Source organism: Canis lupus, chromosome 22 (assembly GCF_011100685.1).
Source record: "Canis lupus familiaris isolate Mischka breed German Shepherd chromosome 22, alternate assembly UU_Cfam_GSD_1.0, whole genome shotgun sequence".
Lineage (NCBI taxonomy): Eukaryota > Metazoa > Chordata > Mammalia > Carnivora > Canidae > Canis > Canis lupus.
The window spans coordinates 60,523,311-60,541,738 of NC_049243.1; the positions used below are offsets into that span (position 1 = coordinate 60,523,311).

The following is an 18,428-nucleotide window of genomic DNA, read 5'->3' on the forward strand; positions in this document are numbered from 1 at the left end:
GTCATAAAAATAACAGTAGTGACGATGATGACAGCAGCTTTAATCACCATAGTCACCGTGTGGACAAGCAGATTGGTCATCACAAAACCCTGAGCAACAAGCATGGCACTCCGTCACCCAAACAGATACATGATGGGAAATGTGACCAAGCAGGACCTTACCCAGGGCAGATCTTGACAGTGGTGACCTGTGTGAATTGACACAGTCTCAGGTAGAGCTTACCAAGAGCCTGTTACTGGTGCCCCCGAAACAGAGAAGGACTCTCAAACACATTTCTTAAATCAGATCCTGTGCGGCTCAAATGCTTTGAGAACCAGGGACACGCACCTGACACCACTGCCGTGGGCGCTGTGTGAGCTGGTCAGGGCAGGCGGCAGGGCAGGAAACCACCCACACTGCCCTGTGTCAGGCCCACAGGACATTTGTAGGGCCCTTCCGCCACTGGAGGCTTCCTGATGCAGCTGGTCTCTCCCTCCTGGGACACAGCCTGGCCTCGGAAGTCCCAGCCCCAGTGCCTTCCAGTCACTGTGCAAAGTTCTGTGCAGGGCTGCGTGGAGGAACCTTCTAGAAAACACAGCCCCTCATGGATTGGGGTGAACTGAGGGCCTTCTTGATGCATCTGGCAGAATGTGGCTGGAAGCCAAAGGATCCCTTATTTAGGACAGAAAGCCTCATTGATGTTGTGGGGGAGATAACTAAGAGCAGTGGTTTCTACTTCCCATTCTTTTGTCCTCTGATTCAGGTTTTAGAGCCAATCTATTATTTTCATTTTTTTTCCCCAAATACTCGCATAGTGACTTGGAGGTGCCTTGTCTTCCTGCCACCTTCTCTGTCCCTGCGGTGGTTCATGGCACCCACCATCCTCGGCTGCTCCACCCACACTGGGATCCCTGGGGCTGCCCTGGTTTCCGACAAAGGCAACACTGCAGGGGGTGCAGGCAGGACTGGTTTGAGACACAATCACCTGTGCCCCAGGGGCTTTCACGATGAGTCCTTGTCCTGCAAGCTCCTTCAGAGTGGGAAGAACTGAGTCAACATCCTTGCAAGAGGCAGGTCTGGCTAAGGCCACACAGAAGGTCGGAGCCTGTGTCTCTGCTCAAAGCAGGAGGGGCCCTGTGTCTACGCTCCTTGTTGTTCCAGGAAGGGTTGTCCTTCCTCAGGAGGCCGGGCCAGTGTTGTGGCGCCTGTCCACGGGAGATGATGCTGTGTCATTTAAGGAGAAATCGCATACAGCACAGCCTCTACTGCTCACCAGATTCTGTGCAGAGGAGAAGGCCTGGAAGGCCAAGGACTTGCCCCAAGCTACTGGCCGGGTGGACGGTGGTCTGGATGTCTGTCCGCCCCAGTGGCATCCAGAGCACATGATTGCTTTCATTTAAAAACAACTCAGGATGGATGGGAAAAAAAAAAAAAAAACTTAATTTGTACAGCCTAAGCCTGGACAGGTCCAGAGAATGTTTGCTCTGACGTGGCCATGTTTTCTCAGGAAGAAAGCTTTTGTCTTACAAGAAGGCTGCTGGCTGAGCATTCATCTGCGCGTAGAAGCCCCTCCTCAATGAGCTTGATCTCATTGACTCAGAGAGCTTTTATCTTGTGAAAAACTACACCAGGGCCTGAACAAGCCTCACCAGGCTCAGCTTTGGACCCGCTCCATGGAAGTGCCGAGGTTGGCAGTCAAGGATTGATTAGAGTTGGGTGTCCTTTCTGGGGGAGACATGCTGGGCAGGTGTCTAGGATGAAGAAGAAACCAGAACCTTCTCCCCAGCATGTCCCCCTTGTGGTGCCCAGGGCCTGCTAGAGCTCACGTGCAAGCAGATCCCAGTTCACTGGAAGGCCCAGGTGCTGCTTCGTCAGTTCATAGACTCGTACTTTGGGCACAAAATGCAGGTGGCTCCCCACTCTGTCCGCAGGACACCACACATTAAATACTAGGCACAGGCTATACCGTCACCCCATTCCTCTGAGAAAGCTGTGTCACTTCTGGTCATTGACAAGGGAAGATTACTTTTACCAATTAGATGTGGGCAGATAGTGTTCCTGTGGACTTATGGGTATATCCTGTCTTCCCCAGAACAGCCCACTGCTACCTACACCCTGGCCCACTGGAGAAGGAGCAGCCTCAGGACAAAGCCTGTGGGTCGATTTTTAGCCTCAAGTCTGTATGTGAGCCTGCACCTTCCCCATGGCCCCGAGGCACCAGCAGTTCTCCTCACTGGGCCACCGTGATGCTCACTCATTTTTCCGACGTCAGTATTCCAGAATGGGGCACCTATGGTGCCAGGCCCTGTGGAACACCTGACAGCGTGGCCCCGTGTCCACGCAGACACTCAGCCCCCAGGACTTACGGAAGACGGAGTGTGCGCGGTGGCCCCACAGCATCTGCTGGCCGGCTCTCATATGTCGCCCAGTGCCCAGTTACCACATCCTGCCCGCGTGGAGCCGATCTGCACGCACTCACACACGTTCTGGTCAGCTCCTCAGGTCTTTGCATTTCTTGTCATGTACCACTGGAATTAGTGACCTTCTTTTTGACTACATTAATAAGCAGCAGTAATGACTTGTGATGGTGAAATATTCTGCAAGATAAGGGGGTTACAAAGTGTAATGTCTAAGCAGCTATGCAGCCTCTGTGTGCCCGATTACAAGGAAGCAGTCATTTAAGTGGCTTTCAGTTCCAAATCCAAGCTGGCTCCTGGGCACGCCTGAATTTGGGAAGCTAAAAGCGTTTCAGAAACGGTAGCATTCAAATAGGACAGGACCAGGTGTGCACATGGTCTCCCACTTGGAAGGATTGTAGCAGATGACAATCCATTTTATCTTCATCATACATATAAGATGAAAGTTTTCTCACATGGAAGCTTCCAAGGAAATGTAAGAACTCAGAGAATGGTGTGACAAGTCTCTTATGTCCCTATCACTGGCACTCGGGCATCTGCACCTTGGCGGTCTTCACCCAGTGTTGTGAGGCACATCTTGAACAGCACTGGGTTTTTGTGTTTAGACACTTGAGGAGACAGAAGATGGGGTTTTAAGTAGCTTTTTCCATTGATGTGACGTTGGTACCAAGTAACAGATTACAGGTACATGGGGACATTTTTGATTGATAGGTAGTGAGTGTGGGTGTGGGTCCTGGGCAGTCAGGTTGGTTTCAGGGGGGTGGGGCCTTGAGACAGTTCTGTTCTGGGGTCAGGAAATCTGTGAAGGATTGTGAGTCATTCTAAGCCAGTCACAGAAACTCAAAAATGAGACGTAAATGCTATGACTGCCTAGTAACTTACATTTTAAAAAATGATCTCCTTTTAAAAGTTAGTGGAAAATAACTGACTTTTTATCTCATATAAGAGAAAAACTATTTTCCTTTTTTAAAAATTTAAGAAGATTGCTTATGTTTGTACCGTTTGTCAAGCTGTAGAATTTTAATGTCCTGTTACTGTGTGAGCACCAGTTCCAGCCAGGACTTTGATCCTCAACCATCTTTCTTCAGGGCACCTGCTAGTATCATTACTTTATAAGCGAAGATACCAGAACCCAGTCCTTAAATGACTTACTAAAGTTTACTTGATCTTTAAGTGTCAGGACCAGGTTGGATATGGGGTCTGACTCCACAGAGGCTGCGTATTTAGTAGTGGAATAAACGACAAATGTTTTCTGAATTCCATAGAGAAGCCAAATTATCCAGAGGTAGGGTAGCATGTTAAGAATTCAGATTGTGGGCAGCCCCAGTGGCACTGCAGTTTAGCGCCGCCTGCACCCTGGGCTGCGATCCTGGAGACCCGGGATCAAGTCCCACGTCAGGCTTCCTGTAGGGGGCCTGCTTCTCCCTCTGCCTGTGTCTCTGCCTCTCTCTCTGTGTCTCTATGAATAAATAAACAAAATCTTTTTTTAAACATTTTTTTCTTTATTTATTTATGATAGTCACACAGAGAGAGAGAGAGAGAAGCAGAGACACAGGCAGAGGGAGAAGCAGGCTCCATGCACCGGGAGCCTGATGTGGGATTCGATCCCGGGTCTCCAGGATCGCGCCCTGGGCCAAAGGCAGGCGCCAAACCGCTGAGCCACCCAGGGATCCCCTAAATAAACAAAATCTTTAAAAAAAAAAAAAAGAGTCTGCTTCTTGGTTTGACTCTCTCTCTCTCTCTAAGAAAAAAAAATTCAGATTGTGGTTTTTTGTTTTTTGTTTTTTTGTTTTTTTTGCTTTTGAATCCTATTTTATTTTATTATAATAAATTTATTTTTTATTGGCATTCAATTTGCCAACATACAGAATAACACCCAGTGCTCATCCCGTCAAGTGCCCCCCTCAGTGCCTGTCACCCAGTCACCCCCACCCCCCACGCTCCTCCCCTTCCACCACCCCTAGTTCGTTTCCCAGAGTTAGGAGTCTTTATGTTCTGTCTCCCTTTGGAGATTTCCTACCCATTTCTTCTCCCTTCCCTTCTATTCCCTCTCACTATTATTTATATTTCCCAAATGAGTGAGAACATATAATGTTTGTTCTTCTCCGATTGACTTATTTCACTCAGCATAATACCCTTCAGTTCCATCCACGTCGAAGCAAATGGTGGGTATTTGTCATTTCTAATGGCTGAGGAGTATTCCATTGTATACATAAACCACATCTTCTTTATGCATTCATCTTTCGATGGACACCAAGGCTCGGCCACAGTAACTTCTTGCAAGATACATCCACGAAGGCAAAAGAAACAAAAGCAAAAATGAACTATTGTCACTTCATCAAGATAAGAAGCTTTTGCACAGCAAAGGATACAGTCAACAAAACTAAAAGACAACCTACAGGATGGGAGAAGATATTTGCAAATGACGTATCAGATAAAGGGCTAGTTTCCAAGATCTATAAAGAACCTCTTAAACTCAACACAAAGAAGCAAACGATCCAAACAGGAAATGGGCAAAAGACATGAACAGAAATCTCACAGAGGAAGACATAGACATGGCCAACAAGCACATGAGAAAATGCTCTGCATCCCTGGCCATGAGGGAAATACAAATCAAAACCACAATGAGATCCCACCTCACACCCGTGAGAATGGGGAAAATTAACAAGGAAGGAAACCACAAATGTTGGAGAGGATGTGGAGAAGGGGAACCCTCCTGCACTGTTGGTGGGGATGTGAACTGGTGCAGCCACTCTGGAAAACTGTGTGGAGGTTCCTCAAAGAGTTAAAAATAGACCTGCCCTACGACCCAGCAATTGCACTGCTGGGGATTTACCCCAAAGATACAGATGCAATGAAACGCCGGGACACCTGCACCCCGATGTTTATAGCAGCAATGTCCACAATAGCCAAACTGTTTTGTTTTTTTCTGATGGGGACACCGAGGTAAAGAAGATCTAGCTATGTATTCTCTCCCCTCTTTTAATGTCCGTGGCTGCATTTCTGACCAGGACACCTGTTTGGTTTTCGAATGAGGAAAGATTAGTGTTCATTTGACAAAATCCAACACCTGTCCCGTGATGGAAAGTTTCCAGAAAGTACGAATACAGGAGAATTTCAACATGATGAAGAGTGTCTGCAGTAAACCCACAGCTAATACCATTCCTGAGGGTGAAAATAGAGATACTCCCACCTTAAGATGGAGAATGGTGCAGTCCTCCTCTCGCCACCCCGTTGAGCAGCTCCGTGCATGTTGTGGCTAATGTGTGACAGACGAGAGTGATGCAGGACAGGCCACCGGGTCAGGAGGAAGCAGACAAGTGACACGATGGCCGTGGAGAGGATCCCAACAGAACCTGGTGAAACTTACAAACGATGAGAGCAAGGCCAGCAACAAACCATCGAATTCACGACTTAAAATCTTCTGCACTTCTAAAGATATTTTTAAGAGAATTAGAAAGACATGCCACTGACTGAGGAAATGTTTGCCAGGCACATAGTCTGTAGAGGCCCGGTGTCAGGCCCTATATGGAGGGGAAGGTGCTGCAGGGTCACCCGTGTGGAGGTCAGGAGTACTGGGAGGGGAAGGTGCTGGGGGGCCGACTGCAGGAGGCTCAGGAGCACTCAGAGGAGAAGGTGCTAGGGGGTCAGCTGAAGGGGAGTTGTTAGCACTCAGAGGGGAAGGTGCTGGGGGCTTGGCCACGGGTGGGGGGTGGTCGGGAGTATTCCACATGCTAACAGACACCATGGACAGTGCATTTACTGGAGGATAATGATACCCAGATACTGTTGTTCTCAATGGGGAAGGTAAGGAAACTTCTGAGGCACAGCGGAGCAGTCTGGAGAGTAGGTGAGCGTCAGGACTCCCTTCCTTGTCTGCCCTCCACTCCCTGTAGGCGGAGGAGGTGTGTGGGACTAGGAGGTGTGGGACACCTGCACCTCAGGGCTGTCTCCAGGCCAGAGCAAGGCTGCTTCTGGTGCTGACTTCTGATGTACCTTTCTGGGCCAGCTAGAGACACTGTCACAGGCAGGAGGGAAAGAGGGGTGCTGAGCGCATGTGTGTTAACAATCAGAGGTTTGTGTCCTACGAAATGTATTTTAAGGGTTAAACTGTTGTTAAGCTGCTTCCCATGGCATTGAATTACCTGGCATGGGGTAACTCACACTGCTTTCAGAGTATGTGTTCTGTGTTAGGGGTTCACTCTTGTGGTCAACAAATTGATAAAACATATACGGAACACTCTAAATTTTGACTTGTGAGTTTTGTATCTAAAACTAAACATTTTGTGCTTTGACATCCAGTGTTGTCATCCCATAGGAAGGTAACACTGTAAAAAAGTAAAATGTGATCAAAATGACACCTGTTTGTTTTTCTTTTATACAGTACACGTTTTGGAACTTCATACCCAAGAACTTGTTTGAACAATTCAGAAGAATAGCCAACTTTTATTTTCTTATCATATTTCTGGTGCAGGTGAGGCCCACTGTCTTTTTTATCACAGTAAATGTAAAATCGAAATAGTGGCCCTTAATTCTCAGGAGGTCCACTGTGGTTTGCTAACAAGAAAGAGCAAGTACTTGGAGCATTTCCTCTGTTTCCTTCATGGGCAGGCGTGTTGGTGCAGAGAGATGTCTGAGCTGCAGCAGACACGTGAACAGTCTGCCTGTGGGGTGGTTCTGGCCGCCTTCCGGTCCTCAGGGGCAAATCAGGATTCCCCCCCCATCCCTGCCCCCCCCTCCCCGGTCATTCGGAGGAACTAGCAGCCACACTGGGCATTGTTGGGTGGATCCTCCTCAGTGTGCCTGGGAGAGAATGAGAAGATAGAGCCTCAGTGAGGGCTGAGTTAGGGAGCAGGGGTCTGATGTGCTTTAAGACTTCTAACCTTGTTTTTCTCGATCATGCAAAATACAGCAGAAGGACTTTCAGATCGTCCCCAACATCATGTTATTCAATGTAATTGAAGCATGGGAAGCCGCACAGTAAAATAAAATAAGATGCAAGCCCCAGTCAGGCTTATGTCTTTGCTGCAGTTGGTGGGGCTTCCTTAAGCAGGTCCCGGAACTGGAGCAAACCACCCTTGTTTCATGGTAAATAGAGTGACTTATCTCCAGGGGGGGATAAAGTGGGTTTATGAAAGAAAGCAGATGTTTTTGTGGGTGTTACAGGCCTGCCAGTCTAAGGTCACTGGGACCTGCTTTGACAGTAGCTCTACAATTCTGCTTTAATTGCAGTTGATTATCGACACCCCCACGAGTCCAGTAACCAGCGGGCTCCCACTGTTCTTTGTCATCACCGTCACCGCCATCAAACAGGTAAGACGTCTGCTGCCTGAAGGGAAGATGGTGCCCTCTTGTTATATAATGTCACCTCTTACCCAAAGCATGGTGATCTGTGTTATAGCTAGTTCATGGGAAGTTTAGCTAACTTGGAGAAATTCATTTTGGTCACCGTCTTAGATTGACACTTGCGCTAAAATAAGAGATTATGAAATGTAGCAGCGAGGGTGGTGTCCTGTGAGTCTGAGTAGGAAACCAAGGTTTTCATGTTCAACATGAAACTAAACAACAAAACTAAAAGACACCCTACAGAATGGGAGATTAAATACAAATAAAATACAAATCAGTCCTGAAATTTCCTAGCCTGTCCACACTCTTGACTGCTTGAATGCTCCAGTCTGAACTGCCAGGATCCACTGTGTGCAGAGTCCTGGCTGCTGTTTCCTAAGCGAGCACATGGACTCCCGCGTGCCTCGGGCTCTTCTCCCTGGTTCTGGTCACTGACAGTGAGAGGACTATGTCTCAGTTATGTCCACTGTTCATCTGGCCATCTTAGTACTCTAGCTATCACCTCAGTCTGGTTCCAGAAAATTCCCATCCCCTTGGAGGGAGGCCCTGTACTAGCGAGCACCTCCCGCCATCCCCGCTCCAAGCTTCTAGCAGTCTGCATCTGTCTGGGCGGCATCTCCCTGGTGTGGGTGTGAAGTAGCCCTTCGTGATCTTGGTTTGCAAACGATATTGAGCATCTTTGCCCGTGCTTATTGGCTGTTTGTGTCTATTTCTTCAAGAAAATGTCACTAAATCCTTCATCCATCTTAAAATTGTAGTCTTTATCTTTTTATTAATGATTTGCGAGAATTCATTATATGTTCCAGAAACAAGTCCCTTATCTGCTGCAGACTTTTGAACCTAATGGTGTTTGCATTTCAGTGTTGATAGGTGAACATTTCATTTGGGAGATCTGAGATCTGAATAATTTGTAAAATGACAGCTTCTAGTGAGATTATTAATGGTCAAATTCTTGCTGACAAAGCCATGTTTTTCTGATATTAGTCTTTAAATACAAATAAAGAACACATGTATTTTATAGGAGAACAGCCATGGGATGACAGTGATAGGTCAATACTGCAGAGTGATTTTTCTCTAGATTGAGAAGGAATGCAGAATGGAATCAGGTTAGCTTCTAGTGTGTGTGTAAACAGCGCCTCTGGGCTGCCTCCTGCCAGCCTTGCTCTTCTTCAATATGAGAATGTCAGCACGAGTACTTTTTTAATACAGCACTGTGAGGAGCATTTAAGGATGTCTTCATTTCAATTTGGGTTTTATATCTCACTCACCAGTAATCTGGAAATAAAGATTTGAACAAAATGATTTTACTTCGTGCCCATTAGATTGGCTTTTAAATGTTAAAAGCCTAAAGAGCAACCAGGGATGATAATGTGGTGAAGCTCATGCACCTGCCGCTGATGGGAGCGTGGTGGTGCCATCTTGGAAAACCATTTGGCAGTAACTGATGGAGTGGAGACCATGAATGCTGGGACCCATAGTCTAGAGGGGGTCTGATATATGCAATTAGTGCATATCATATGCATCTCAGAATAGACTACAGAGGTCCGGCGACATGTCCTGGGATGTTCATAGCAGGCCTCTTTGTGGAAGAGAAACTAGGGACAAGCTGTCATTCAGTGAGGCAACGGGTGGCACATCTGTTGTGCATATGGCGGGTACAGTACAGTGACTCAGATGAATGAGCCTCGTTGTGTGGAAAAATATGTCAAGTGGCAAAGGAAATATGTAGTGTATCGTACTCATGCTTTGTAAACACTTACAGCAACACTTCAGTTGTTTGTGATGCACACACGTCCTAAGAGTGTAGAACCAGGGACAGGAAGGAGGCTTTTTGAGGAGGAAGAGCCAGAAGGGGCACAGAATGGAGGGGTTGGGTGTGTGGGTCATCTCTGAAGAGCTCTGAGTGTCGGTCATGCTAGAGCTAGGTGCTTCCACTTCTCTCTGTATTTTTGGAAGAACAACCCTCCTTCTTGTAGAGCACCACATGAGGGCCTTAAGACGGGTGTGGAGGAGGAGACTGTGGCTCTTGAAAGCCAGCAGTAGTGTGAGGAGGCAGAAGGTCCCGTGGGGCCTTGCCCCGTCCTGCACCCCCTCACCCCATTCCTGGGGGTACCTGGCTTCCCACGTTCCACCTGCCTCTGCCCCCTGCTCCTCACCTCCCCAGACCTCAGGCCACCCCAAGTGCCTGGCACTGGATGAGTCGGGTGGCGCTCCACCCTCCCCCCAGCCCTGGTTCCCCAGTGACCCCGGCCCCCACACACGGGGGATCCAATGCCCTTCCTTGCGACTCAGGGAGCCCCTGTGGGGAGCCAGTCACCTGGCTGGACCCAGATGTGCCTCTTCCTACTGAGGCACTAAACTAGGTTTCTGAAGAGCATCTGACCCCCTCTGTTCCAATGTCTAGTGGCTTCAGAGAGTCAGGCAAAGCCCTCCCCAGCTGCCCACGGACCTTTCCTGCCTGGTGTTCTGCATGCCCCATGCCATCTTCCTCCCTCCAGGCGGGCTGGGCCCCCTCCCCACCCCTGTCCCATCCTGCCCCCTCCTGCTATTTCCTGTAGTCTCACCTCTGCATTTCCGGGCAAGCACTGAGCATGCCCTGGGGCCTGGCTTAGCCCCTTCTGCTCTGAGCCCCCTGTACACACATTTGCACACGAGTGCTGTGGGGGTTGCAGGGTGCCTGTGACGGGGCCTGTGACATGCTCACAGTCAGGATCCAGGGGAGGCTTACTCCTGGGTTCGCAGAGAGGGGAACTGGAGACCCTCACCCTGGTCCTCCCGCCTAAGGGAGGCCCCAGCCACGGTGCGGGCAGTGGGGAGCTCAGCATGGTCATCCCAGGAGACTCAAGCACACACAGTAGATGCGTGTCCCATGGGAGAAGACTCAGAAGCCCTCCAGCAAACGGGGGGATGTTGAACTCCCAGGGGCCTCAGGACTTGAATCCTGATCACTGCTGGTGCAGGAAGACAGGCACCAGCCTTCTGGAGGAATGGACAGGCCAACCCGGTGGTCAGGGCCAGGAAGAAGTGGGTAGATGTAGGGTTCAGTCAAGGTGAAAGCCCGGACTCCTGGTAGGTGGCTGCTGGGTGTCAGGAAGGGTGACTTCTGGTTTTAGGGCAGCCTCGCTTGCCCCGAGGCTGAAGCTGGCTGCATGGCACCCGCAGCTGCGGCCCATCCGGCAAAGTCCAGAGCAGCCGGCCTGGGGCCGAAGACCCTCCTATGGGGTACTGCTCCACTGTGTGGCTGTCTTCTCTCCCTCAGGGCTATGAGGACTGGCTTCGCCACAAGGCAGACAATGCCATGAACCAGTGCCCTGTGCATTTCATCCAGCATGGAAAGCTAGTCCGGAAGCAGAGCCGAAAGCTGAGGGTGAGTAATCCTGGCACAGTTCTTCAGCCCAAACCAAAGCCCAAAAAGCAGCAGCGTGAGCAGGGTTTCATTTGAGGAAACCTGAGCCTAGAACCGCTGCTTTACTGAGTTTGGGCCCGGCCACTTCCCCAAACCCTTCTCATGGAAGGCAGGCTCCTGCCACAATCTGCTTTAACTTCAATTTTTACTTATTGGAAGTTGTAATAAGCTTTCTTCTTTAGAGCTGTTTAATTTCACAGATCCCATCAGGGCAGTCTGGGCTCTAGGAGGTTGCTCCACACAGACATGGTAGAGGATGCTCTGGGACACCATGAGCAAACATGTTCTCGAACATGTAGAGTCATGTGAACGGGAATTCCACTGGTTGGAAACTGTGAAATTAGGAATGGCAGCCTCACTGCAGGTTGTTTTAACTCCCTGTTTCAGTGGGCCATGGGTATAAGTGACGTATCCTCATCTGCTTAAACATTGTGTATGTCACCTGTGTGGATGATTTTCACACCTGCTCAAGCCAGTGGGAAGCACCTGCATGTGCATCTGCACATGCACCAGCAAGTGGTACAGTTGCTCAGGCTAGTTCCTGGGGATTGTGAGCTGTGAGTCCTGGATGGAGCCCAGCTGCGTCTCACCTCTGAAGCCCTCTGTGCTTCCCCCCACTCTGTGCCACCCCCCTTCCCCACCCTCTCTCCCACCATTCTCCACTCCCCATCCCCTCCCCTCCTTCATCTTCTCGTTCCCTTCCCGACCCCTCACCCTGTGCCCACCCTCCACTCCCCCTCCATCCCCAACCCATTCCCCACCCACCCACCCAACCCAGGATCCACCTGGGGGCCTGCTCACGTGTCACCAGTACATGGCCACCTTTATTAACCTTGTCTAACATGTACCATACACACAATGCACACATTTTCTTTGTTGTTTTTAAATTTATATATATTTTTTAAGCAATCTCTACACCCCGTGCGGGGCTTGAACTCATGAACCCTGAGATAAGAATCTCATATTCTACCGTTGGAGCCAGCCAAGCACCCCTACAACTTCTTTGTTTTATAAATCTCACCATCCAGGTGTTGCAGGAATTCTGACTGAGCTCCCCTCACTTGGTCTTGACTGGTGATTCTTTCCTGGCCGTCAGGGGTCTGGGAAGGAATCGTGGTGGGCCCTGGGCACGTTACCGGGCTTCTTCAGGCCCCAGGCCCTATGTGAACTTTCCCTTAGAGACCATATATCCTTTGCAAAGCCTTCTATGCTCCTAGTAAATAGACCTAAATAGCGTCAGCAGAAAATTGTTTTTTTAATGCCTTGATGTCCTGGGGCAAATGTCCGCTCTCTACCTGGGCAGCTGGAACAAGAGGCTGTGCCCTGACAGTGTGAGACAGGGCCAGCCTGGAGGTGCCGAGACCATTGCAAAAGAGAACCTACGATGGTCCATCTCTAAGGTTTTGTCCTCTCAAGAACATCATGGCATAAATGGAACATACAGGCTGCATTTGCGACCTGGCTCTTCTGTCCAGCTGCATTCCTTGGAGTCCCAGCCCACCTGGGCATCAGGAACAGCCCCATCACGGCCTCCTCGCATCCACCAGGAGGGTATAGTGTTATCTTGCAGGAATAATTCCCACGCAGACTCATTATAAACACATGCACTTGCCTGGCTTGGGCTCAATCAAGGATAATCCTGTCATGGGAGTTTGTCTATGGTTCCACTGCGTGTTATTCTGTCATAATGTGCATTGATGCTTCGTGGGTCTGAAGTTGGCACATTGAAACCCCACCTAATCATCCCAGATTTTGGCAGAATCCCTGCAAACAGTCTTCCCTAGGATGTTTTAGCACCCACACAGGGCTGGGCCGCCACACAGAGCCTGTCTGTCCTGCAGGTTGGAGACATCGTCATGGTCAAGGAGGACGAGACCTTCCCCTGTGACCTGATTTTCCTCTCCAGCAGCCGCGGAGATGGGACCTGCCATGTGACAACCGCCAGCTTAGACGGAGAATCCAGTCATAAAGTACCGTGCCTTTTATTTGGGGCCCTGGGCAGGGCACTGTTCCAGCCATACTGTGTGGCCAGCCGCTGTGGCACCATGTTTGCAAACCCATGTTTTCAGGGGTTGTGGAAAAACCAGGGGTACTGTGGCAGCCATGAAGCCCCTCACTTTGCTTCTCCCTACATCTCGCCGTTTCCTGTCCGCACTCAGTCCTTAACCGCCAACCACCCCAGGTTCAGAGAAATAACTTCATGTTATTTCTTAGCTGTGTCATTTAGTGAAAGGGGACCAGATTAAGGATGCAGTGAGTAGATTATGGGAATTTTGAAAATTTTCATTTTACTAGTCAAAATTAGTGTCTTCACTACACTGGAATTATGTGAAAAGCCACTTAAGAGGCTAGGTTTTTGATGACTATCACTTTAATAAGTGTCTTCATGTTAAAATATCTTAATAAGGATTTTCTGAAGTTATAATAAGTAATTATATCTTATTCTCAGTATGGAATTCTGTACTGCCAGTTGGTGCTACAAAACTTTAATTAAGCATCACATATGAATAGAACGTATCACTATTTTAAGGATTTCTTTTTTTTTTTTTTTTTTTTTTTTAATGGGAGCTTCCAAGGAATTTGGGAAAGTGAGCATGGCTCAGTGGAGCCAACCATGTCTGAGGCATTGACAAACGGCAATTAATGATGGGGTTTCTGTGATGGGAAAGAGATATTTTCTTTCTTTTATGGATAATTCATATCATTCTATAAACCCTGGGGGATTTGGGGGCACCTTTCCTATATACATATCCTGAGAGGGCTAACATTCTGGCACGATTGATTGTAAACAACAGAAATTTTGGGGGTGGAAGCCCCCAGGAGAGTCGGATGACTATGGTGTCAGGTATCTGGAGCATGTGGATCATGTTTCCATGTCCCTGACACCCAGCAAGCCCCGAGTACCCAGGCTGTGGGCATCAGGCTGCCCCTTGCACCTGTCTTGCAGGAGGATGCAGGAGGGATGTCCTGTCATCGCTAGTGAGCGGCTGTGGCAGGTGTCCGGCTAGACTACTGAGCTGGTGATGAGACGTAATGGCCATTGCCTTGTCTAGAACTGGCAGGCACTCCACTGTAGCTTTTGTGCCGATTGTGATCAGCGTCCTGTGTGTGTGCTTTTTGATGCCACTTCTGCACATTTGTTTGGCCTGAACTCTTTCCTTAAAAGGCAGTGGGGCTCCTGCACTGGTCATGGCTACAGCCTCTGTGATCTTGGGCAGGCAGTTTTACCTTTTGCAGTTTTCACATCTGTAGAATGGGGACAGACATGTCTTCCAGGGGCTCTTGTGAGCATATGCTTAGAAAGTTTCCCAACATGCCAGGTGCACAGTAGGTGCTCCAAAGTGTTGTAAATGCTGCTGCTGCCATGGTTTATCTCCCGCCTGCCTTGATCCATGTCCTTCTCCCCCGCCCCCAAGCACTTGGTTGCTGGGAGGACAAGAGGACATTCAGAGATGCGCTGTCTCCAGCAGGCCCTTGCTCAGACTCTGAGCCTACCCTGTCCACGTTAGCGATGCTGTTGGGGCCGGTGCCTCAACATTGCCTGGGTCATGTTAGAAATGCCATTCTTGGGCCCCCTGGACCCACCGCATTGGGAACCGGTGCCCTGCAAGCATTCCAGGGTGCAAAGCATGCTCAGGTTCACAGAACCATGCAGGGAATGCTTATGCTCTCCAGCAGTGCCAGGCCTGCGCAGTGTGTGATGCCAAGGACAGCGTGGTGCACATGGTAGGGCATCATATGAGGGAAAGGAACATCAGGTCCTAGATTTCTTTTCTGACTGGTCGCCACCACAGTGAAGTTGAGAGCAGTGGACAGGAGTAGAATGGTTTTCCAGTCCCTGATGAAGGAATACCAGTGGCACCTGGTGATTCTTTAACTTGTTAACATTCGCAAACTCTGTTGTATATTTGCTGGTATGTGACTTCCGAGTCTACTTCCACGTTTTCTCTGACACAGTACCTAGGGTTTGTGAGCGGGCTCGGTTACGGGCACAGCAGGTAGCACATGGTGCTGCCCCCACATCAGGGGCACTGGCTGCCACGTGCGTGTCCCCTGTTTGGTTGTGAACTCACCTTTCTTGTCGATCTGCAGACTCACTACGCCGTTCAAGATACTAAGGGGTTTCATACGGAAGAGGATATAGATGGCTTGCACGCCACGATTGAGTGTGAGCAGCCCCAGCCTGACCTGTATAAGTAAGTCTGTCTGTGTTCCCCACATTTGGTGCCCTCCCCCTACCTGCTGTTCTCTCCACCCTGCCCCAACCAGCGCTGCGCTTGTCTGGGAAGAGAATGTACGTAGCTGCTTAAAAATTAAGACCAAGCCAGAAATAGCATACTTAACATTTTCATGGTCCAGCAACATTAAAATCTATAGCTATTTATGGAAATATTTGGCCTGGCTTAATGGAACTTAAGTTTATTGAAGAAAACATAATTTTCTGTGATTTGAGAAACAATTTTAAGGAAAATCCTTAGAGTGACCACAGGCTAATAAGGATAGATAGTAAAACAAGAATGGGTAGGGGGTGCCCAGTTGGCTTCTTTGGTGAAATATCTGCCTTCAGCTCAGGTCATGATCTTGGGTCCTGGGATTGAGCCCTGCTTCGGGCTCCCTGCTCTGCAGGAGACCTGTGTCTCCCGCTGCCCCACCCTCAAGCTCCTGCACACACGTTTGTGCTCTCTCTTTCAAATAAACCTTAAAAGAAAGAAGAAAGAGAGAGGAAGCCAATGAGCTCTTGACCAAGAACCCAGGCCTCAAGTAGAGTGCACTTCCCTCCTGGAAGCAGGAAGTGTCTCTGGACAACAGGCACCTGGCCTGCCTCCCTGCCTCCCCGACCCCAGCTGCTCAGCACTGACCTGGCTTCTCTATTGCCAGGTTCGTCGGCCGCATCAACGTCTACAATGACCGGAATGACCCCGTGGTGAGGTGAGGACAGATGCGCTATTTCCATTAAAGTGAAATTTTCTATTACAGATCAGAGGCTTTCATCGTTGCTATTCTGTTGGGTTTTAGAAGTAGAATTCTGCTTTACCAATGGTCCAGGTTCTGCTGTCTTCTCTGGTTTCTCTTGTTCATGCCAACAAACTGATGGCACTCATGGAAGATACTGTCTCACCATGTTAGGAGCCTGTGACAGTGAGCCTCTGTCCCTGTGAGAAATGCCCTGAACTTTTATAGACGAGTGTGTCTTCAACCATGAAGCTGAGCAATTTCTGACGAGGAGGCCATGTTATTGGAATGTATGCATCTACTCACAATCATCACTGGGACACACTTTTGGCTCTAGATTCTGTCTAGATTTAGGGGGATGTGTCTCATCTGGGGACCGTGCAGGTGGCAGGTGGGTGTGCTTACCTGTTTCATCATAGCGGCCTGGGATCTCTCACACCCATGGGTTGTGGACAAGGACCCACACCAACCAGGTGGCTACGCACCGGAGCCAGCCAGTGGCTGGACACATGTGGTCCACTCTCACCTCACACTGGCTCTCTGCATCCCCAGGCCTGTGGATATATCTTCTGGGCATCATTTCCAGATCTAGCAGGTCTTTGCTATTGGGTTGATCGAGATGGATGGTTTAGGAAGTTGACTTTGAGTAGGATTCAGAGTTGACCTATAACTCCCTCCCCTGGGGTTGGAGAAATCATTTTTCTTCCCACTTAAGTGGTCTCCAGATTGTCCATGTCCTGGTATTACCTTGTGTGTCAAGGAGAGCAATTGCCTGGAAGTAGAAATAATCTCTGCAAGATATTGATGGCAAATAAATGGCCCCTGAAATATCAGACCTGGGCGCCTCTCCTTGTGAGGCTCTTCAAATTGCTTGTTTCATGGAAATGATTTGTGTGCCTCTCACTTTATTGTCAATCAGCACGTTTGTGGGTGCTTCTGAGAGGTCGTGAAGGCATGGCCATGGTCTTCCCTAAATAGGCACAAGTCTCCAGGACACTCCTAATTTCTGTGTAGAACAACCCGTACTTCTGTGTCTCATGAGCAGTTGTCTTAATAGATTTAGATTTATGCAGATTGCTGCTAGGACAGTCAGAAGTAAGCACTGCCAGATTCTCATGCTTCAGGTTCAGACAAAGTTTAATGCTGAGTAGCTTGGGAAGGTAATAACTAATATACTTCACATTTTGATACTAATTCTTTACTCTGCAAAGGAAATTGGTAGAATACTGGCAGCAGCAACATTCGCAAGTTGCATTCTTCTTACTCTTTTACTCTTGGAAAATGAGAAGAAATGAGGAATGGAGCCCACAGGAACATGACCCCCTAAAGGCAGAGATTTGGTCTGTTGCTCACTGCTGAGTCTCGAGTGCTGAGGGCCCTGCTTGTTCCTTCCTGAGTGGTTTTTACCTTTCTTGGTAGTTGCTTCCCCAGAGTAGCAGGTGCAGGGGTGGCTCCAGATCTGGAGACCATGGGCGTGCAGAGAGGGTCTGTGTGTGCTTGACTGCCCATGTTGACCAATGCACAGTGTTCCCAGCCCTCATGTTGGGAAGTAAGACCAGATCCCATGAAACTTGTGGAGCCTCCCCGAGGATGTGGTGGGAATAGCTGGATCCTCTTGAATCACAGACATCACCTTCTCTGGCCCATTGGTTGGTCTGGTGAGCTGGGAGCCCGCATTCCTGACAAGGCCTCACACAGTGTGGAGCCCCACCAGAGAGCAGGCACTGCGAAGTGCCAACCCACTGGGGCCTTCCGCAGAGCAGCTCTTACCCTCCCTGGGTGAAGGTCACACACCCTTACACGGAGCCAGGCTAACTTTCATAATCCAAATAGAAGCTACTCTGCATTTAAATGATTTCCTCTTGACATCAAGTCTATTAAATGCAGGCCTCAATTTTCCTACCCCAGAGCACCTTCTGTGTGTTCCATTGCTCTGCTTTGGTCCTTCTGTGTCTGCAGGCCGCTGGGGTCAGAGAACTTGCTTCTCAGAGGAGCCACGCTGAAGAACACCGAGAAGATCTTCGGTCAGTGTCTCAGTTAGTGAATTATACTGATAGCTTCTAAAATTAAGGGTGCGTTGAGCAGTTAAAGTTCGTAGTGCTCCCATGAATGCATCTCTCTGTGTTCTGCAGTAGACTCTGGCAGCAGTGATCAGCCAGTACTGGTGGATCGCCAAGGCCCACAAAGCAGTGGGGTCTGAGGGTTGCTTGCATGTAAAGTGCCTGTAGTTTCTGACTCAGAAACCTAAATTCATGTTTCACAATATAGTTCTGCAGGAGATTTCTTTTAATGGCTGTATTTCTTTGCTATTATCTCTCATCTGTATG

General features: G+C 49.0%; 1 protein-coding gene across 7 annotated transcripts in view; it reads left to right on the plus strand.

Annotated features, from left to right (window-relative positions):
- The window catches only part of ATP11A (ATPase phospholipid transporting 11A), a 128,868-nt gene that overhangs the window by 64,363 nt on the left and 46,077 nt on the right, over positions 1-18,428 (plus strand). For all 7 annotated transcript variants that reach the window (XM_038570085.1, XM_038570081.1, XM_038570082.1 and 4 more), the window contains exons 3-9: positions 6,781-6,870; positions 7,629-7,709; positions 11,002-11,109; positions 12,990-13,118; positions 15,241-15,344; positions 16,027-16,077; positions 18,061-18,125. In XM_038570085.1, the coding sequence (XP_038426013.1) occupies positions 6,781-6,870; positions 7,629-7,709; positions 11,002-11,109; positions 12,990-13,118; positions 15,241-15,344; positions 16,027-16,077; positions 18,061-18,125 (628 nt within the window). The remainder of the gene's footprint in view (positions 1-6,780; positions 6,871-7,628; positions 7,710-11,001; positions 11,110-12,989; positions 13,119-15,240; positions 15,345-16,026; positions 16,078-18,060; positions 18,126-18,428) is intronic.